This window comes from Artemia sp. Qi Xiang Cuo, chromosome 1 (assembly GCF_049724085.1).
Source record: "Artemia sp. Qi Xiang Cuo chromosome 1, ASM4972408v1, whole genome shotgun sequence".
Lineage (NCBI taxonomy): Eukaryota > Metazoa > Arthropoda > Branchiopoda > Anostraca > Artemiidae > Artemia > Artemia sp. Qi Xiang Cuo.
This window is the reverse complement of record NC_142794.1, coordinates 26,846,409-26,869,329: the sequence shown is the minus strand read 5'-3', so window position 1 is coordinate 26,869,329 and position 22,921 is coordinate 26,846,409. Positions and strand designations below refer to the sequence as shown.

General features: G+C 34.9%; 1 protein-coding gene across 1 annotated transcript in view; it reads left to right on the top strand.

The window, feature by feature from the left end:
- The first annotated feature begins 4,589 nt into the window (after positions 1–4,589).
- LOC148956165 (nucleolar MIF4G domain-containing protein 1) overlaps positions 4,590–22,921 on the top strand; it is a 65,332-nt gene continuing 47,000 nt past the window's right edge. Inside the window, exons 1-2 of the mRNA XM_089089546.1 lie at positions 4,590–4,692; positions 21,563–22,442. Of these exons, the coding sequence (XP_088945672.1) occupies positions 21,570–22,442 (873 nt within the window). The 5' untranslated portion in view covers positions 4,590–4,692; positions 21,563–21,569. The remainder of the gene's footprint in view (positions 4,693–21,562; positions 22,443–22,921) is intronic.

Sequence of the window (22,921 nt, the reverse complement as noted above, 5' to 3'; positions counted from 1 at the left end):
ATAAGAATACAAAGAATGTGTTTCAGATTTAGAGGTATGACTTGCTCGTGCCTTATAGGGTGTTCATCGCAGAATCACTCCTCCCTGATCCGGCAGGATGCCAATAAGCGATTGCCTAGTAGCAAAAGCAATACTTTTTAAGATTAAATTCATGACAATGACCGTCTTATAGAACAGTGTTAAATATACAAAAAACACATTTTCATGCTTATTTAACACCAACTCCGCTTTTGGAAGAATAATAGAGTCTTGCCATCATTTGGACAAGACATCACTTTTAGAATCCGGTGGAATCGCTTATGAACGATTTTTGGCAAAGTCAGATAAAATAATAAACCCTTTATTGACGTGTTACTTTTACTTACTGTAAGTGATTTATAAAAACTCTTAGTGGGCAATCGAATTGTTTGTCAAATTTTTGTTTTTCTTACTAATTCTACAAAGAAGGTACCTGTCTTTCCGTCAGGGAGATTATAGATGTCACCACTAGTTAGGAAAAGGCCCAATTTTGGCAGAGCACATGGGTGCGGTTCTATTAGGCTTTCTGAAAGCGTTTTGAGTCTGTGTATACTGGTTAACTATAAGTAGTAAAAACTGGCTTCTGATTTAGAACTGAATTTTTGCTTTATTACTGCTTAGACGCTCCTTAGCTACATTTCCTGTAGGGTTTTCCCAAAATTTCATCGTATTTCTATTCGCTCTTTACATCTTTGAAGCTGCTGCTGCAACCATGATATTATATATGCTTTTATGTGCACTTCAATTTTTAATTGAACAGTTTGAGAGGCAGAGCATATTTAAGGTCTAGCAATACTAATTTAAGCATCTTATTAATTTATAACATTATATCTGTTAAGGGAAACAGTTTATAGTTTTAAATAATTTAAAATTGTGGTGCTTTGATGTTACTATAATATATTGGTGAGTTTATCTGCCATTTACGGTGGTGACGAGACTCTGCCCGTGGTAGTGCAATGGATTGATCTCTGTTTGGTAATATGAACCAACGGGAATGGGGACCTGTCCGTTAAATAAACTTGTGCGAAATGTCAACGGAAGCCCTGTGCGTCAAAAATAGCCTAGGAGGAAGTATTTGTTTTAGTTGTTATTATAGAAATTTATGCTACCGCTCGGCTAGCCATCGAGAAAGAGTTTACATCACAGCTTACTAATTTTGTTTTTATAAAAATTCAAGAAATTTAAACATAAGCGTGGCGTTCGTACTACCTGTGATTGCAGCAAACCCCACAATGCTTCAGATGAACTTTAAGGGCGCGTTGGAACTTAAAAAAATCTTCTTACATTAATTTTGCCGCCTTTTCCAGATAAAAAAAAAGAAAATCCAAACTAGATTATTCAAAACTTTGTTGTCAGACTTGGCTGATACCCCCATTCACCCATTTTTGGAATTGATGAATGCAAACTACCATTTCAATTAATCTTAATAGCAAAAGTTGGTTTAGACAATAGATTAATGGGAATTCTAAAAGATGTCCAGAAAAACCAAAAACATACTGTCGGATTAAAATGAACACTACACCATTGGAATCTCCAATGTCGAAAACTCAATACAAGAAAGTATTAGCCCCCCCCATCTTGGAAAACAAGGATAATTTCTTTTTTGCATGGGTAGTACTGATGTGTCCTCTTTTTAATTTTCCTTCATCGTTAGTGCAACACTGGAACATCATAAAAAGATGTGTAAGGGCTGATTTTAAAAAGAATCACTAGATTTGCGTTCTTTTTGTAAGTAACAAAACATAATATAAAAATGAAATATGATTTTGACAAATACTACATCTTCATGTACAAGATGATTTCACATTGGGTATGATGTGATATTTGAGTTATTCTGATGTCTGATTTCCTGGAGTTCGTTCTTTATTAGATACATACACAATTATTGGTTTGTTAAAAAGAGCAAATGTTTATAAATGCATGATTGTCCCGAATTTGACCGTAATGTTTTTTTAAATTATACCTCACGCACATGAAAAGGCCTTCGGTATTTTTTGACTGGAATCTAGTAAAGAACAAACAAAAGGGAGTTACGTAGCGGAATCACTCAAATAGAACGTAATTCCTTAGAAAAGTAATCTTTAAAATACACGTGTGCGGTATCATCTCTTGTCCAAACATTTGTGTGTTACATCATCTTGTATGTATAGATAGTGCTTCGTCAAAACTTGCACTATATCCCAAGTTTATGTTTTGTCAACTGGAGAAAGCACTAGATATAGCAAAACTCTTTCAAATGAGCCCTTAAACAGCTTTCTGTGTTCTTCACATTCCCTGCTAGCTGTGACCGAAAAAAAAGAAAAAACGAAGGAGATATCAGTACTAATCATGTAAAAAAAAGTGATTAGCCCTGTTTTTTAACTTAGGGGGCTGTAAGTTTCCTATAGAAGGTTAGTGAAAATAAAAATTCCGATGATGCACTTTTTGTTTCGATCTGACTCCATTTTCGAGGGTTTTCAGGGTATTTGTTGTAATTAACATGAATTAATTTTCAAAATCACATTTTATTATTAAGACTGATCAAGATAATATTTACTAATCCTGAACCATCAACGTATAGTTATTTTCTTCACTAGCCAGTTATTTTTTATACGTTTTTTTACTCTTCGGTTACTATGGACTGTAATTAGTTCTTCACTAGGTTGCAGGTATCACTACAACCAGAATAAAAGATCAGGCTAAACATCGAAATTCCGGCCTCTATTGGCTTTTATATCTGCATGGTTTTGATCAATTCTCCAGATTAAGAGGAAAAGCTGGTTTTAGTCTTAGGAGCATGGTTGCCCAATATCATAATTTTATCATTTATGCTGTACTGCTTTGATCATTGTCACACTGTCATACGTACAACTGAGAATAGCACTTTTCTATGGAAAGTCCAATTTTCAAAGAAAGAGTGGCACAACATTGCGAAGGTTTTCTGAGTTCACTTGAAAATGAAGTCAACATATGAAAGGAAAAAAAATAGAATTTGTCAATAGTGAACTTTATATATCCTACTACTCGTACTACTCGACTACTCTTACTCCTACTACTCGAGTTGAACAGGATGCATAAAGAATGTAAAAAGTTGAAGAATTCATATTCAGCTAGCAAGTGAAACGAAAGGCGGAAAACCGCAACAACAGATGTATGCCTACTCTTTAGAAAATACAGTGGATTTTGTTTAATGTAACGCTTTGTATTAGATTCGAAGATATTAAGAGCCTTCAAAAAGGAGAGAAAACCCAAGTTTACGCTTCTAACCGTGACTGTAACCGACATTATAAATAGCAAGTAGTATATGCCTAGGAAGAGCGGTGGAAACCATCGTTTACATGGGACATATCGTCAAAATAGAAGATGTCACTGCTGTAGACAACGCAGAAGAAGGGATTGTATGTTTTGAGCAGCCCTTGTCACTACTTTCAGCTGATTCTTTACTCGAATGGGTTTTAATTCGTGTTATTTAGAAGTGCTTACCCAAAATTTCTTTGTCTTGTTTTCCTTATTATTTGGTTCTACTTTATGATTCTACTTACATGAAAAAAGTTTGAAACAGAGGTTGTTATTGTGATTTTGTGATATTGTCTGACAGAATAAAGATTTTGTTTGTTTTCTGGAACATTCTCAGTCCACTTTAGTTGTTGTCCTTTAGTTTAAGTATAAATTCATTATCAATGGTAGTGCAAAATGTCCATCCCAAAGATTGAACCACACTTTCAGTGCTGTTCACAACAGCACTGTCTTGTTTTTAAAATGCTATTTATTCATCTTTCAAGGTTTACGCGCAGTAATTATGGGACCTGAGATATGGTGTCAGAAAAAAACGCTTAATTTGATCTGAGATTTTGCTTCATTGAGACAGCATCTAGAGCACATTTTTGCGTCACTGGCCTAATCAATAAAGAGCTCACTGGCTATTTTTGAAACACCATCCAACACTGCTTTGGAAGAGGATGTCATCTGGTTACTAAAATCAGTGAACTGGCATATATAATTGCGATATTTGAAATTGCAAACAAGAAAAAACTTCGGTCAGAGACAGGGATATTTAGAGAGTGTTTTAAATGGCAGTTGCCCCCCCCCGAAGGTCGAAAAGTTCACAAATTGAATGATCGGGGAATACTCATGAGGGAGCTAATTTTTTACTGGTGCTCCCCAAAAAATTAGTTCTGCATCCTTCCCTGGAGACAGATTTTTAAAATATAGAAGATCTTTTATTAATTTAGTGAATGGAAGACTGTTTTCAGTGTTTTATGCTTAATTGCTTAATTTTGTGCCATTGAACTGATCATTAGGCCAATGAGTTGCTACGCACTCACTAAAGCCAGTCTAGCAAAACTAAATTCCATTAAGTCAAGACTACATTTTCTCACTACTTTCTCAGTACTTTTTCTCACTAAAGCCAGTCTTTCAGTAACCAAGTAAATATCATAAAAATTTGCTCCTATACTTGAAGACTTTCAAATTGGTTCAGCATTGATACGAAAATTATAGGCTTGTCTCATTGGAAAGGCCAAAATCACACTTTTCGGCTGTCACTATCGAAAATGGGCATGTCCTGTATCGTCAACCCATGTATGGGAAAGTTTAAATCTTCCTAACGAGGCTTTATTGCTAAGAGTTTCACTTATCAGGAGGATCCTGTAGTGGGAGCGAGATTATTGGCAACAACTGAAAAGTTATAAAAAGGTTTATTTACTTCTTGATTAAATATATAGTGGTTGGCTATTTCTGAAGGGAACATGCTAAACAAAAATAGTAGGCCAGACTTAGCCTAAAATTATATAGCCTATATATTTTTTACAGATATAGCCCTAATAATTTATTTGGTAAATTTCTACCAAATCATATTATTGAGTTAGGAATAAAGTGAATACACCATTTGACACCTTTTTTTATGCTGATTACAAATATAATAGGCTAATCATTTCTATCAGAAATGAATTTCAGCCCCCCCTCTATATATTCCAATTCAGGGTTAGGTTGTAGAAATATATACCCTGAATTGGCATATATAGGGGGGGGGGCTGAAATTCATTTCCAATAGAAATGATTAGCCTACTATAGCCTATTTGTAATCAGCATAAAAAAAGGCATCAAGTGGTATATTCACTTTATGTGTAAGTCAATAATATGATTTGGAAGAAATTTACTATTTATTTCTCTGTTGATTAAATCTTACAATATGTCATAGGTTCTTTGCCAAAACAGTTTATGTAGTCTTGACTTAATGGAATTTAGTTTTTCTAGCATAAACTATAATAGACTATAGATAAAATATTATTTGAAATGATAGTATAAGCTTCAAATTAGGCCTATTGAGAAAGAAACATGTTAAGAAATCAATTCTTACTTCATAATATACTGACAAATTCTGGTTAACATGTTTTGAATGTTCAATGTTTCACTCTTATTTCAACCTTTAAACCAGTAAATTGAATCAACACTGACAAGTGAACTAGAAATATAAAAACACATGGAAAATATATAATCTGATCTATTTATTTGCACATTAGGGCAGATAGAGTTTGGGGGTAAAGTGTATTAAGATCATGATCAAAATGTGGTTACTAGGCCTACAGTTTTTCTGCATATTATGAAGTAAGAATTGGTTTCACACATATTTCCTTCTCAATAACCCCAGTTCTAGACCTTAGTGCCTCCAGGGCCAGGTGTGGAACATAGGGTGTCAATGAAGCCTTGCCAGATGTCTTAGAGTAGAGCAGCAGCCATGACATCTTCTCTCTGAGGCTATAACAACAGGTAAACACTCTGCTGGTCTCCACTGTACTGTTTTCAGAGGGTGTGTCTTAGTCACCTTCTTTTTTGCCTACCCTTGGGTTGCCACTTGTAGACAGCATTTGAAAGAGGGTCTCTATCTTCCATTTGCCCAGTTCTAAGCTTATAATGAAATGATTAAAACAAAACCATTTTCTGAGAGAATTTTGCTAGACTCCAGGATGAGAATTTGAGAAAACTTTCCAGGAACACTTGAATAACAAACCAGAGAGTTTAAAATTTTACAATGTAGAAGACAGATAGAAGAATTTTAGGAAAATAGTTTGTGAAGTTGCTGGTGGTGTCTTAGGGAAGGAGGTTAGGAACACAGCTAAGAATATTAGTGAAAATGCTTTATGTATAATAGAGAGGAGAACAGCATGTACAAGAATTATTTGGGTAATAGATCAAATGAAAATAAGAGAAACATAATAAAAGTAGAAAAGAATCAAAATATAGGGGCATTTTCTCACTCATCAATGTGCTAAGATCTTACATCTTTTGTCAGAAAATGCTTAAAAGTGAAATCTTTGAACAAAGATGTTACATCTTTGGTTGTTTTTGTGCAAACGTCTTTTGTCATTCTGCTCTGATCAGCAGTCTGAGAACAATGATGAGTAGATCATCAAAGTTCTCTTATTATTTTCCTATAGCCTATGGCAGAACAGTGGCAGTCTTCACAGTTTTTGCTAACATCAGTGAGTTGTAACATCTTAGAACAAAGATGAGTTAAAAAACGATAATCTTTGCAGAAAGATGTAAGATCTTAGTGCTAAAAAATGGGCCTTATGAATTAAAAGAGGTGTGAATTAGAGGCTATGGATAAAGAAGATTTGGATGATGCAGCTAAACATCATAATAGTAAAATACTATGCTTACATGTTAATAAATTGAGAGGGAGTAGTCAATCTGGAATTGTCCCAGTTAAAGATAGGAACATGGCCACAATTAAAGATAATAAAAGAGTTAAAGAGATTGGCAGAAGCTTTTGAGAATGAGCTAACCAAGATAGAGTTGCAGGAAAAGATATAGGGTATGATTATACTCTTTAGACTTACCAATGCTATAGGGTAAAGGTACCAATGATTTAACAGATTTTGTAAAAAAAAAAAAAACACCTTTTCTACTCCAGATGGCTTAAGTTAAAGACTTTTGGTTTGAAATGGATTTCAGTATGTAGGAAAAATATTTACAAATCTAACTCTTTGATTAAAAGTTTGAAGTTTTGTCAGAAATGGGTACAAAGCTCCAATTTTTTTTTAAATTGGAGTGTTTTCACCTATGAGTTTGACAGAACAAAAAATTTACCTGTTTTGATGTAAGTCAGAACCCAATTTGACACATGTTGAAATACTTGTGGGCAGATCCTGGTGGATTCAACATGCCTATGCTTTTTACTTTATTTATTTGTTTCTCTTCAACTTTTTTAAATGTGTAAATGTATAAAACACTATCCAGATAGTGGAAGCAAAAAACTGAAAAAGTTGCCTCAAGCATAGGAACAAAATTTGATAATCATATGGAGTGTAATTGTGTAAAAGATTTCTTTGTTGTCCACAGATAAAATGTTGTCAACATTTGGCCATTTCAAAGTTATGCTACCAGTTTAATCCACTTTACAAAATTTAGTGTTGACTATCCTCTCTCTGGGAAGCCCAAAATTCTTGAAATATATATGTCCTACTTAAGATTATTAGAAGTTTGTGACACTGAGGAGTTTAACATGTTTCATTAGCATTTTGGGTGAAATAGGATCTAAGAAAACAGGAGAGGATTTTAAGAAGTTTATTTTCATTATATTTTACTTAGGGGAATTTACTTTCATATATAAATTCTCAGCTTTGTCAATTTTTGACAGTTCTATGATCATAGGCAGCACAATAGTGCTGCCTAAGTAAAGAACAATGTGGGCACATTGTATTATGTATTTTTTGTTCTTGGTCTTAGACCAGGGCACTTTGTATTGAAGCAGTTGTCATAGAAACTTTGAAAAGAGCTCATTTTTTTGATTGCTTGGCAAAAATTGGAAGGGCTTGTGCCCTTTTTAATAGTCGAAAGTGATTGGAAGGGAACTGACACCCCTTCAATGCCCACCATTTCCCCAAACACACCTAATCAAAATTTTGAGATAGCCATTTTGTTCATCATAGTTGATTTCCAGATAGAAATTATATTTTTAAGGAGGACACTCCCCCACAGCCCTCAGGGCAAGGGTTGTAAGTTTTGCCTGGGAGCATATATGGTTTTGATTGAAAGCTTTGTTATAGAAACTTCAAAAAGGACTCATTTGATTGGAAATTCAAAGGGCTACTACCCTTTTTAATAGTCAAAAGTGATTGGAGGGCAACTAAACCCCCTCTCACACCCACATATTCCCCAAACACATACAATAAAAAATTTGAGATAGCCAATTTTTTCAACACAGTTGAACATTCTGGAAATTAGGTCTTTGAGGATGACAACCCCCCCCCCCTTCCACAGCACCAGGGCAAGGGTTGTAAGTTATGCCCTGGGGGCATATAAGGTTTTTTTTTTATAGAAAGCGTTGTTGTAGAAACTTCAAAAAGAGCTCATTTGATTGGAAATTGAAATGGCTAGTGCCCTTTTTAATAGTCAAAAGTGATTGGAGACCAACTAACCCCCCTCTCACGCCCACCTTTTCCCCGAACACATCCAATCAAAATTTTGAGATAGCCATTTTGTTCAAAGTAGTTGAAAGGTCCAGAAATTATATCTAAGAGGATGACGCTTCCCCCACAGCCCTCAGGGTAAGGGTTGTGTTATGCCTTGGGGGCATATACAGTTTTTATTGAAAGTTTAGTTGTAGAAACTTGAAAATGGGCTCATTTGATTGGAAATTCAAAGGGCTAGTGCCCTTTTTAATAGTCAAAAGTGAGGGCAACCCCCCTCTCACGCCCACTTTTTCCCCAAACACATCCAATAAAATTGCTAGATAGCCATTTTGTTCAATGTATTTAAAAGTCTTAGAAATTAGGTCTTCAAGGATGATAACCCCTCAGAGCTCTTGGGGCAAGGGTTGTAGGTTATGCCCTCAGGGTATATAAGGTTTTTTATAGATACTTATGTTGTAGAAACTTCAAAAAGGGCTCTTTCGACTGGAAATTAGAAGGGCTTTTGCCCTTTTTAATAGTTGAAAGTGATTGGAGGATAATTAATACCCCTATCACACCCACCATCTCCCTAAACACAATCAAACAAATTTTTTAAATATCCATTTGGTTCAATGTAGTTGAAAGGTTTAGAAATTAGGTCTTTGAGGATGATACACCCCTTAGAGCCCTTGGGGCAAGGGTTGTAAGTTATTCCCTCAGGGCATATAAGGTTTTTTATAGATACTTATGTTGTAGAAACTTCAAAAAGGGAACTTTCGACTGGAAATTAGAAGGGCTTGTGCCCTTTTTAATTGTTTAAAGTGATTGGAGTATAACGAACAAGCCTCTCGTATCCGCCATCTCCCTAAACACGTTTAATCAGATTTTTGAGAAAGCAATTTTGCTTGACGTAGTTAAAAAGTCCGGAAATTAATTCTTTGAGGATAAAACTATCTCCAGAACCCTTAGGGCAAGGGTTGTAAGTTATGCCCTGGGGGTATATAATTTTTTTTTAGAAAGCATTGTTGTAGAAAATTCAAAAAGGAATGAACTTGATTAGAAATTGAAATAGCTTGTGCCCTTTTTTTTATAGTGATATATTTAATCAACAAAAAGTTTAAATACAAAAATCAATATGATTCACCCAAAACCAAACGGTTGACGTGGGGTGAAACAAGTTAAAAAAAAAATAATACATACATGTAACATCATTCAAATACACTATAATAAGAAAGAAAGATAAAAAGAGAGAAAAGAAAAGAAGGAAAAAAAAATAAATAAAGAATAATAATAATAGTACAGGGACAGCAACAACATACCATATTCATGTTGTGGGGTTGCATTCACAAACCAACAAGCAATTACAACTTAGTTTAAATTAAATCAAATCAAGTCACCTCCAAAACAAACAAAACTAGAATTCATACTTACTTAATAATTTTTCTTTCAATTTTGCTTTAAAACCACTAAAATTTTCTAGTTTCTTCATATCATTATCCAAATTATTCCATAAATTTATACCCTTTATAACAAAAGAAAACGTGGACCTGGCAGACACTATAGGGGAGTATAATAATCATTTTTTACCCCTAGTATTTTGGTTATGTATATTCCATCGGCTGTAAAACCAACCGTTAAAACACTCCGGCAGCTGCTTCATATTGTATCTATACATAAACACTAATATATAAAAATGATGAAGAACCACTGCTGGCAATATCCTAAAATCCCTATAGACTTCTTGAACTGATTCTCTTTCTGATTTTTCTGATAATACTCTAATAGACTTGTTTTGGATAATTCAAACAGGACTAACAATTGAAGAAAATGTACCCATGTATACAGAAGAACAATACAAAATATAGGGATGGATTAACGAAAAATAGAGAAGCCTAAATATACTAGTTGTAAACATATATCTAAGTTTACAAATCATCCCCAAATTACGTGATAGAATCCGGGATAAAGTTTCAATATGGGGTCGGAAACTGATAGTCTCATCTATAATAATGCCAAGATACTTTACTGCCTTTTGACGAGCAATCATACCATCTTCATGTGCTATATGCTGTATCCATGGATAATAATTTGATGTCCTCAAAAATATGAGGAAATTACTCTTAGAGGGGTTCACCTTTAGCTGATTCACTCTCAGCCATCTTGAAACCTCATTTAGCAATTCTTGTACACTCTCTAGGAGCAATCTCTCTGACTTTGTGATTACCACTAAAGAAGTATCATCAGCAAACATAGGCACTGTAGCCGCGCTATCCTTTTTGACGATCTCACTCATTATTGTTTCCAGTTTACTAACAGACTGTGGAAGATCATTCACAAAAATTAAAAATAATAAGGGTCCAAGTACCGAACCCTGTGGAACTCCACACTCAATACAATTTTCATCGAAACCCATATTACCGATTTGAACATATTTTTTTCTACAAGACAAAAAAGAACTTAAAAAAGAAAGAGCTGAACCCCAAATCCCATAAATTTCACACTTCATTAACAGAATATCATGACTGACCGTATCAAAAGCCTTTACAGTATCTAAGAATACAGTTGCCACTTTATATCATTATCCTACGCCATATTAATAATGCTAGTCAAAGATGTGTTTGCTTGCTCAGTAGTGAGATCTTGACGGAATCCAAATTGTGTAGGAGTAAATATTTTCTGGTCTTCCAGGTACTGATAAATTCTGACCAAAAAGCATTTTCTAGTATCCTAGACATAGTGGGTAACATAGAAATTTCTATAATTTTCAACATCACGAGTATTCCATCCTTTATATATTGGTATCACTCTCGCTGATTTAAAACAAATCGGAAAAACTCCTTTTTAGACACTGATTAATTAATGAAACAAAAGTTTGAGCAATCACATCCCAAAATGTTTTCATTACTCTAATTGAAACAATATCAGAGCCAGAAGTCGTACCTTTAATGACATAAACAATTTTTCGAACTTCAGATTCTTGAACTGGGAGTAGATTAAAAGTGATTTCCATCTCCTTATGAAGGTAATTTTGGAAAGCCTGGTCGCCTGGTTTGCTTATAATCGACTCTTTCACTCTCCATCCAACTGTCGAAAAATGGTTAGCAAAGTCTTCACAAATTTCTTCTGGATTTGTAAGACTGGTTCCATCTTTACGGAATATTTCTTGAGGGATTCCTCCAGATGATTGTCCTAAAGTGCTTCTTATCACATTCCATGTTTTAGACGGATTTCCAAATGCTTTTTCAAATTCTATTTTATAATAATCTTGTTTAGCCCTTCGCAGGAGTCTGTTTAGGGTATTACGGTACTCTTATAAATTTGCTCATTTATATTGCAGGGATGACGTACCTTTTTCTCATACAAATTATTCTTCTTATTTATCAATCTCAATAAACTTGGAGTAATCCAAGGCTTCTTTGAAGGTTTTCTTCTATTGTTGTTAATATTCTTAGAGCATTTTTCCTGGGATTGCTTAATTATTTGGTAAAAGCCTCTAAACTTAGAGTCAATATCTGCAGAGACGGAAAATTCTGTATTCCAATCCTTATTGGCTAGCTCATTTCTACATTTCAGAAGTGCATCTTTATCGAGTAACATCCTCAGCTTGAGACTGCTCTTCTTCGTGGAGTTTTTATTATCAACGCATACCGAGTAACTTGCAAATACACCAAAATGATCAGAAGTATCACTTATAAGAACACTTGGACTACCCAACACATAATTTGAAAATATGTTATCGAAACATTTTGATGACGTCCTCGTAACACGAGTACTAATATTAATAGCAGGGATTTATCCAATTGAAATCATCAAGTTTAAAAATCGGTCTGTATTAGATCCATTATCCACAAGATCAATGTTAAAATCTCCCATTATAAAAATAGGACTTTGATGTGGGATCTTTTCGAATTGTTCTTCAAGTAATTCATAAAACTCAATAAGAGATCCTGAAGGTGGCCTATATACAATCAGAACATAACCACAACGTCCAGACAGCTCTAACTGCAAAATAAAAGACTCAAAAACCATTTCTTTATATATTAAAATATCCTCTCGGACACTTCCCCGTATGTCAGAACGTATATACGCTGCCAGTCCCTCGTGTCGGCGAAGTTGACGATTTTTTTGTGTAAAGATTATAACCTGAAATATGTAAAAGTTCCGAATTATAATCATTTAACCAAGTTTCAGTCAGTCCAATTACCTGAAAAAGAGATAAACTGGAAATTTCATTTATAAAATCTAAACTTGAATTCAATCTTTGGCAATTCAAATGGAACACATTAAATCTATCCAAAACATTACTACATGCCATCTGCATTTGGTTTACGAATAAATATTTAGGATCTTCAAACTCCAACCTATAATTAGCACCAGGCCCACCACTTCCATCAAAAATTTCATTATACCTACTTTCAAAATTTACCTTCTTATTTTACAGCCCCAAAACGTTAATTTGTCCTGGAGGAGACTCCAATCTTTCATCCAACATCAAAGCCAAATAGACAAATTTGAGTACAACTCCACAGGGGACACATCAATACATTCTAAATATAAATTTATTACATGCTGCCAAATAACAATAATAACATCAATAATAATAATGAGATAAAAAAAATAACAACAGCAGAAAAAGAATAAAGAAATATTCAAAAAAAAACAAAAACAAAAAAAAACAATGACTCAAAAAGGTACACCTTGCACATTGGATGCCTTCTCATATTTACATTTCTTCTACGCTACAAACAATCAACTATGAACTATATGAACCATCAACCATGAACTCCTTCAATTTCCCGCCAAAATTTCTTTTTATCACTAATTAATCACCAGATACTCCCTAATCAATGGGAACATGAATTCGAACAATTATTTTTCCTCGTAAGCTTCACTAATTGCCGCTATGTTGGTTACGAAATGATTGATTATTCGGTGCATAATCAAGTTCAGGAATCAAATCGTCTGGCGAGTATTTAGCACGTGTTCCGCTGGGGCGATTGAAAAGTAACACAGGCGGAAAAGTTTTCGAGATCCAAGCGTCTATTCCTAATTTGCGTAATTTCACCCTTTTAATCAACAAATCATTTCTTGCTTTGCAAACTTCAGCTGGGACATCACCACTGAGAAGACGAATCAGAAGACTCCAATAACACAGTTCGATCCAGATTTGCTGTGTCAAGTTGCTATTTCGTCTTCAAGTGAAACTGGCTTTTTTCTTTATTTTCCTGTACTTTCTCCTCTTTTGTAAGTGACAGGTCAACCCCTGCCATAACCCCTCGCCTTCATTTTTCCCGCTGGGCCAACAAGAATTGCTTGTCTTCCTCAATTTTGATGAGTTGTAACACTTCCTGGTCAGCTACGTCAAAGAGATTATTGAACTCCTAAAACATTGTATCTATGGTATTTTTACAACCTGGATGCTTTTATACTCTTTTGATTTATTTCAATTGTAAGAACAGAAGTAGTAATTGTAGTAGCCCTGAAAGTTTCAACTTAATACCCTCAGTTGTTCTTGAGATAATGTTGAGACATCTTATTGACAACCAGAATACACATTGTGCTTTTTGATTTAGTTTTAAAGAAACATAAACTTCCAGTTAAAGTTTCTACTTTATACTCTACTCCTAAGATATTCCACCTGGCTATCTTGACAACCTGGATATATGTAAGCTATTTTGAATCAGTTCAACAGTAGCTAGTAATTGTAGTAAAAGTAACAGGAAAAGTGGCAGTATATTGGTAGCCTTGGGAGTTTCAGCTTAATACCCTAAGCTGTTTCGGTAGTATTGTGAATACATCTCTTTGATAACCCACATACAGTTAGTGTGTTTTTTAGTTCAACACTGCTCTCACCATTCTCTGAACCTAATAAAATTAGCATTAGCAATAGTAGTTGGCATAGTTGCAGAAGCAGTAGTAGAAGTGGTACTATAAAATAGTAGTAGGCCCTAAACCGTAATAGTATTCACATTACGCTTTTTTGATCTGTACAACATCCCCTCCTCATGCCCTGATAGTTTCCTTAAATTACCTTAAATTGCACTTATTAGCTTTAGAATTAATCCTGTGTCCGCCAGCTTCAGTGATGATAGTTAGTCCTCTGTGGGGTCCCAAGCAGTGGTCCATGGTTTATTGAGCCACTCCCTATCCACTGAGGACTTAAACACCTCCATGCTGGTAGATGTCACTGTTTTTTCACTGAGGAAATTCCACTAGCTGATAACTCTATTTGAAAAGAATTTGGTCCTTAGTCTGGTATTTTCTCGTTTCTAGAAAAGCTTATGAGGGTGACCACGAGTTCTCTTTGAATTTTCCAGTTGGAAAAGGTCAGGAATGGTATCTTCAGTCCATCTTACTGTAGTATTTATCTCTGAGACCTCTAGCAGTATTTTCTTTATCATATTCTATGATTTATCAACATCATTCTCAATGATAAAGGACCAATCACACCCTGCCAAGTCTTGCCTCATTAGACAGTAATCTATATACACATGTTTTGTAAAAACTGATTTTTCAGGAAACAGTCGAAAGGGCTGGGCACACGTAGCTGATTTCGTGAAATGATTTCCAAATCAGCCCCGATTTAAAAAAAAACTCGGTGTCGATTTGAGCTTGAAAATTTTTCTAATTTTCGGTGCCGATTTACAAAATCAACGCCGATTTTCATCATGATCATCACAAAAAAATAGGGATACAAATAAATAGGCAGCCAGAGATGTCTGTGGTGGAAGATCCCGCTACTGAGCTGAGAACTAAACTGAGAATTAAGCTGAGATCAATCATGCAAATATTAGTAAACTCCAGTTGACTATTTTTGTCCATGATTCTTTGTTTTGAAAATCTCCCGCACTAAATTTTTCTTTCAGCAAATTTTTCTTACCGCTACCGTTTTTCCATGGAGCTGGTGAAATCGGTTCCCAAAATCAGCCACAAGTGCCCAGCCCTTAATGGAGCATTGTATAGCAGCGTGATCGCTTGCACCAAAGGATCGTAGTGGGCCAACATTTTATAATGCTTCATGATCGCTTACTGTTACAAGGTCCAATAATTCGGATCTATTTTGTCAAAGGATGGCTCGATAAAAAAAAGCTTACATCTCCAATAGCCAAAGTGTCGGTACTTGTTGGGAGGCTGAGCAGCATCTGGCGAAACCCAAACACAAGCCGCTTTATCAAAATGCGCGTTTACAATGCGTCAGTCAGCACCGTGCTGTTGTGTGAAACGGAGACGTAGCCAGCTGCAAAATCTATCCCCAGCGCTGTCGATGCTGCACAGATCCGAAGAATCGAGGGACTTCACTGGACTAACTTCGTTAGCAACCAGACCCTCCTGTCCACCATCACCCCCTCCCCCCAAAAAAAGAAAAAATATATACAATTGGCATCTTTTTCCTACGTGGATTAGTTTGCGCCAATTGTATAGGCTAAATATTTTTTGGTGTTGGTTTTATTTGTTTTTAGTTTTAGTTTGGTTTTTTATCTTGTGCTTCTTGCAATTCTCTCGTTGCTGAAGACGCCTTGTTTTGATACAGGCGAAATATCCGCGTTGTTTTATATTTTTCGTCTTTACTCTCCACTGGCTCGCTTTTTTTTTTTTTTTTTTTTTTTTTTTTTTTTTTTTTCTTAGATTTTTCTCTCTGTTGGTTTTTTCGGTTTGTTGATATCCATAAATGTTCTAAGTAAGGCTCATAATCAGAATGAATATCAATATTCCCTACCTGGAAAGTTTCTGGAATGTAGAGGACAATTCCCCTTCCTTCCTGCTTTGATAGGTTGCTCCAATTTTGTATCCTGGTATCTGTATTTGTTGCTCTGTCTGTAGAATAGTAGTCATTTTAGGTTTCACTTCACAGAAGGTACTAATGTCTGAAGTGCCTGATGCAACAACACACTTAATTTCTTGAAACTTAGAAGTTAGACAGTCAACATTGCTGAAGATAACGCGAAAGCAACTAATGTTTTCACAGCTTTTACTATCAGAGGGGGTTGATGGTCTTATAGAATTTGGTGACTCAGTGGCTTGTTCAGGTTTAGCACTATAAAAACTGCTGTCCAACTCCCCATTAGATTTTCAGATTTAGCACTGTAATAACTGTTGTCCAGCTCCCTGCTAGCAAAAGTATCATTTACATTTAATAATGCACTAGAAGAGAAACTATGTACAAGTGTTGACTGCCCACTTAAAGTTCCAACCTAATTAGGTTGAATTAAAGTTTCAACCTATTACTTTGAGCTGTTTCTGAGATATTGCTGATACATCCTGTTGTTAACCTGCTTTCACATAATGTGTTTTGATCTAGCCCAACACCCCCCTCAGCAGTTCCTGAAAGTTCCACATTAGTACCATTAGCCTTAGCAATAGTAGTACTAAGAGCACTGGTATTAAAAGCACATTTTTTTCAAGATCTCCTTCAACACACACTGAAAAATTGAACTTATTTCCATAAACAGTTCCTGGAGCACTAGTGATGTCCTTTCGACCAGTAGTGGTAATAATAGTAGCAGTAGTAGTAGTAGAAGTAACATGCAAATATCATCTTCTGGTTAGTTCAACATCCACTACAATAAGCCCTGCAAGTTTTAACTTATTCTCCAAGCCATTCCCAAGATTTTGTTGATACGCCCTTGTGACAACCTGCATGCATACAGTGTGTTTTGGTTCAGTTCAACTTTACCCTCAGCATTCCCTGAAATTTTCACCTTCATACCCTTAGCCTTAGTTGTAGCAGCAGTCACAGACAGTAGTAGGAGTATTACTAGAAGTGCTAGTAGTAAGATTAGCAGTAGTAATAACAGTAGTAGTAGTAGTAGTAGTGTGAACATATTGCATTTTGGTCAGTTGAACACCCCCCTCATCAGGCTACATTGAGTTATTAAGGCGACTTCTTCTTTTTCCGAAAAAGACATGCTAGGACATGCTAGAACAAAAAGAGAGACCTTTTATTGCTAATTTTTATGTTTATTTTATGTTTATTTTATGGTTTTGTTCACGTTTTCGACAATTCTTCCCCTAATGGTCTCATATAGCCCAAGGTTAAGTGAAAAAACTAGCATAATAATTGATGAAAATAGATACAAATTGTAATTAAACAAGGAAACAGGGTTCATTGATGTGTGTTGCATATTATAAAGTGAGAACTCCATTATTTTTTGTTTTTTTCATGTCTCAGGGCTATGTGAGACCATTGGAGGGGGCTGAGGATGAATTGTCAAAAACTCAAACAAAACCAAAAAATCAACATAAAGTGAGCAATCTAAACATCTCTAGTTTTGATTTGTCTCCTTCTGAAGAGCCGCTATTCTAGACCTTAATCCTTGCATCCCCGCTCCCCTTTAATGGTACCTGACAGAGCCTGATTATTCCTTTATTAAAAGGTATTTGTGCTATTAACCTGTCAATAAAGTCAAGTTGTTGCAAAAGAATCGAGTACAGTTGAATGAATATATTAATTAAAAATGATCTAAGAACATGTATTAAAATGGAAGAAAACATGAAATCTGATTCTTAGAAACCTTGTATGTATGTTAATTTGCTTATACAACCTAGGGCTATGTCTGGTCCCATTGTAGGGCATATTATCATGATAGTGATTATTATATTAGAAAATAGTATTGATTAGGAGGCCAAATGGTACAATTTTTTGTTACTATATTGCTTCTGTCAGAAGTGATGATAGACTGCAAAGAAGCCAAATGTGATTGAGGTTAAAAAAAAGCCTCATTTCTAATAGGCGGGCATGCAAAACGTTCCAAAGCTAACAGTAGCAGAATTCGAAAAAATTCCAAAAGCTACTGACACTTTAGCAGCATAACTTGTGTTTTGACTGCTTTGCTTTGAGTAAAGAATATTTTTATATGTAAAATTTGCAGAACAGTAACAAATTAATTTAGTATAGCTTGCAGTTAGAAATATCAGTAGTTTTCTGAAGTACCAGTAACATTGTAAACTAACTTAGTGGCAGTCATATTTACTCTAGTACTGCTAGTGGAGTATAGTATAGTATTAGTATAGTATTAGTATAGTATAGTATAGTATTCAAAGTCTAAAGTATAGTGTATTACTGTTACTTACTGCTGTTACTTTATGGATGGACTTGCAAACCAATGTTATTGATAGTATGAAAATAATGCATACCCAATTGCTTGGTTGATACTCATTGATCACTATAAGTATAAAAGAAACACTGGATTTTCTGGGAGAATAATATTGATTGGTAGCCTAGCAGTCACGTGCATTCTGAAGCTATTATATTAGTTATACCTTAATCTACTCCCTAGAAGAAATAGAGAAGTGCTGCTACATTGTAGTGCGGCTGATTTAGGCTACCAATCTTTCACATTCCAGCTTTCCTATTACTTGCTTTAACTGTATGTACACCTTGATAGCTACCAGCCCTTTTTAGATTCTTTCGATCTGACAAATAAACAATTTTCCGAGACTTCGACATATATTCAATTTAAGTCGAAGATAAGGCAAGTAAGTAAAAAACCTGTCCACGAGAACGAAATACATTTGTAGATAAAAGGTTGTATGAAAAATAAAATTCTGAAAGAAAAGAGAAAAGAACTTCATTTTACTTACCAAATGAAGCAAAATTCAACAGAATGTTGAACTGAAAGGATTAATGGGGAAAAGATCGACTCAATAATCTATCACGCCTCCAATTATTACGTATTTAAAATTAATATATTATGGCTAGAACCTAGAGTAAAAGAAAATCCGACTCAAACTAAAATTACAGAAAAACTTATTTTCTCCCAAGACTAAAACAGGTATAAATTTGTCTTTATGCTGTTTCCTAAGCCTTGGCAAGGACGTTATGGAAGCAGTAGAGATATGAGCTTGGAAACACCTTCCAAGGAGATAGTTTAAGCTCATAATTCATTTCCAGGAGCTTGAATTTCCTGTCTTAGACCAACAACTTGGTAGAGGCCTAGAATTGGGGCTGTTGAGAAGGAAACATGTTAAGAAAACAATCCTTACTTCATAATATGCAGAATAATCGTAGTTAATACATTGCGACTGTAGCTCAGCTATATTTTCCCCCCGCCCCCCTAATACTCAAATATATAGCTCAAACTTTATATTTCCCATGAGTATTTCTGCTTCTTGATTTTGTCACAGTTGATTCAGTTTACTGTTACAGGGATTTAAACTTTAGTATTGCTAATGGCTTGAAGTAACTATGATAACTTTTAAAAGATTTATAAATTGTTGTTTCAATTGGATCATGATGAACCGATGTCTTTAGATTATATAACTTAAAAGAACTATCAAAATTGATTCATAATCAATTTTTATCAATAAGTTTTTATCCAATATTTTAACCCAATTCTATAGCCAAAAATAAGAGAAAAGGTATCATCTTAAAGGGTCCGTTTTAATTTCCGAGCAAAACGACGACTAAATTTGGAAAGAGCATAAAAAAGGCATCGATGTGTTCGTTTAATTCATAGCTCAATAATGAAGTTAAATAATGAATCATTATTGATCAGCATAGCTCTTTTTGTCACAGAACTTTCAGATAACCTTTTCTAGAACCCAATGTCTCTAGGAGATCCAATGAAGCCTTGAAGGAAACATGCATCAAAGGGTAGATTTCACTTTCAACCGCTCTGCAGGAGTATAAGTATCTAAGAGAGATCTGGCAAGTACATAGGACGGTACTCATATCTTACCCATGCGCTTAACCCATTCAGTTGCAGGAGCTGGGAGTTAGCTCCTTTACTTCCCATAACATGCTTTTTAGTGACCTTAAACGGCTACCTATCCTATATGTGGCTTTTGTATTTAAATGATTGAACTATTAAGTTGAGATGGCTCCTTTAAGGGTCACCCTATCTTGTCCGTTATAATCTTTTTTAGTTTGTATTGCCAAGCTATGTAGGATAAGATATCCTAAATTCGTGTCGGATAAGAGAGCCGAGTAAAAGACTGAAAACTAAAAGCAAATTTCCTAACTTTCAGGAAATCTTGGAGAAACTGTTTAACTTCCAGCGTTTTGTGCTGAAACAGAGATATTCAATTTTAATGAGATTTACGTCACCAGAAAGTGGGAATTTTGTTTTTTGGATTAAATTAAACAGACTTTTCTTTTGAAAGTTCAGGAAAGGGCAGTTTCTGAAAATGTTCTAGCATATCTGTTCGGAAATAACTATAAATAAGCTCGTAGGAACTATTATATGAGCAATTTGCTCGCTTTGGGAATTCCTCTTGTGTTTCCATTTTTGGGAATTCCACTTTTATTGACAAGATCGCCGACAAAAGAATCTTAAAAGTTTTGTTGTCTTTCGGGTCAAATTTTAGAGTAAAACCACACATTCTTGACAGGTCTCGATGATAACTTGTCTCCCGGAAGAATTTGGTAATGGATCCTTTGTCTTTGTGGTGGTTAATCAATGCTATGGCTCACAAAGTGACTTTTAGGTACTTCATTCCCTTGATTGTTTTGAATCAGAAAAAAAAGTTAATATTTATTATAGAATTCTCTAAGAAGCTAAATATTTTTTTCTGATCCTCTCTCTTCATTTCTCGTAAAGTAAGTAATTACTTGGTAGAGTTCAACTAAATAAGGAAATCCATAAACAGTCAAAAAAACAATGCGACATCAACATTTCCAGGAAACAACACAAGGCGGAAAAGTGGACAAATTTATTGAAGCTGGCAAAAGAGGTGGATCTATTAAGGGTGCAGGTACTTCTAAGCTTCTAAGAAGTCCTTTTTTGAAATATGAAGTGCTGGAAAAAACTACAGTAAGACAAATATAACAGTATGAAAATAATTTCCTCTGAATCCTGTCCCCCCTCCAGCCTGCTTAAGTTTTACAGGGATTACTATAGTTTCCAGTATTTTAGGAACAGCTTGATTTGTTTTTTCTTATGTTTTGTTGTTAATGAGATGACACATGAACTGAAGATCATTGAATGAAACATATATGAAAACAGGCAAAATTCAACACTGAAATGAAAAAAATGCTACAAGGAACGCTAGAGTTAATTTATTTTATTTTCTTAGTATTGCATCTTTTGGCCATTAGAGTTAGTGCTATTCCCTCTCATTTTTTTGTTTTAAATTCATGTCTACTGCACGCCTGTGATAAAAACTGATGAAAAAGTGATCAGGTTAGTGCTTTGTCTGCTTCACTATTTAAATGATTTTTCCTTTTATAGTCAAACAATGGGCAAAAGACAAGCTGTAGGTCGTCCTAACTTCAATTATCCACAGAAGCCAAAATTCAGAAAAGAACTGCGAAAAATTAACAGAATAGAAAAGAAGCAAAAGAAAAACAGCTTTTTTATGAAGCGTGCTGCAGACAAGATTCTATCTTCGTTAGGAATATCAGATAATTCAGCTGGTGGTAGTAAAGAATTCGAAAGAAAGAATGAAGTTGAACTTGCAGGTACTGTTCAAGTCTTTCAGAAGAAACAACGAAAAGACTTAAAACAAACAACGAAGACAAACGAAAAAGTAAATAATGGGAAAAAAACGCTTACTAGCAATAACAATGATGCTGCTGATTCGGGTAAAAAGAAATTTGAGATTCATCAGAAAGAAGTTCAAAGAGTACGGAAGAAGCAACTACGAGACGAAAATAAGAGAGAAGAAAGAATTATTAAACAATTAGAAAAGAAGCTTCATTTAAATAAAAGAAAATCCAAGGGCTTGCCAAAGTCGTTTTCAGAGGATGGTCTTGACTATGTTCTTGAGATGTGTGAGCCAGACAAAAGAAAAGCTCTGGCTAAAGAAGAAAGTGCGTTTTTTGGAGGAGAGTCTGACATAGAATCAGATCAAGAAGATGAGAAGACTAGAAAGAAGAAAAAGGTTAAAATGGAAGAGACCCCGGAGGAAATTGATGGAGAGAAGAGGGAAAGTGAAGTAGATACAGATCTCAGTACAGATGATGAAGGAGAAAATATTACTGCAGAGGAAGAAGAGACTGAAAATGATGATACAGGTACCTCAGTTTGTGTTATTTCCTGTTTGTTTAAGTTTTCAAAAACGCTTTTTAACCCTGAAACCCCCTCAACCTGCAACGATAGTCCTATTACGGTAAGAATCATAACTGGTTATGGTGCAAATGCTTAAAGTCTGTGTTCTTTTGGATCTTTATTTCACAGTTACGATCCTCCGTCACTACTTATGAAACAAAGAAAAGAAAATAACGAAAAAAACAAACAAAAAACAATCTAACCTTTTGAAGCTGCCTTCACGAGAGACAAGTAAACACATGTCTCTATTTGTCTCTCGTGAAGTCCACTTCAAAAGGTTAGATTTTTTTTTCGATTTGGCACTGAGGACGACTTGGTGGAGGTCCTTGTCGAAATATTTGCTTAATTTCTCTTCATGTTGTTTTGCTGGCTCAAACTACCCTCATTTTTTTCTGTTTTTTTTTATTATTTTTTCATTTATTGTATTTTATCTTCTTTGTTTCATAGGTCATGTATAGCTAGTTTGGTCTTAGAATGTATTTCCGTCACTACTTTCTAATCTCCTATACTGCATAGCTAAGAAGAAGCAGAAGATTATGC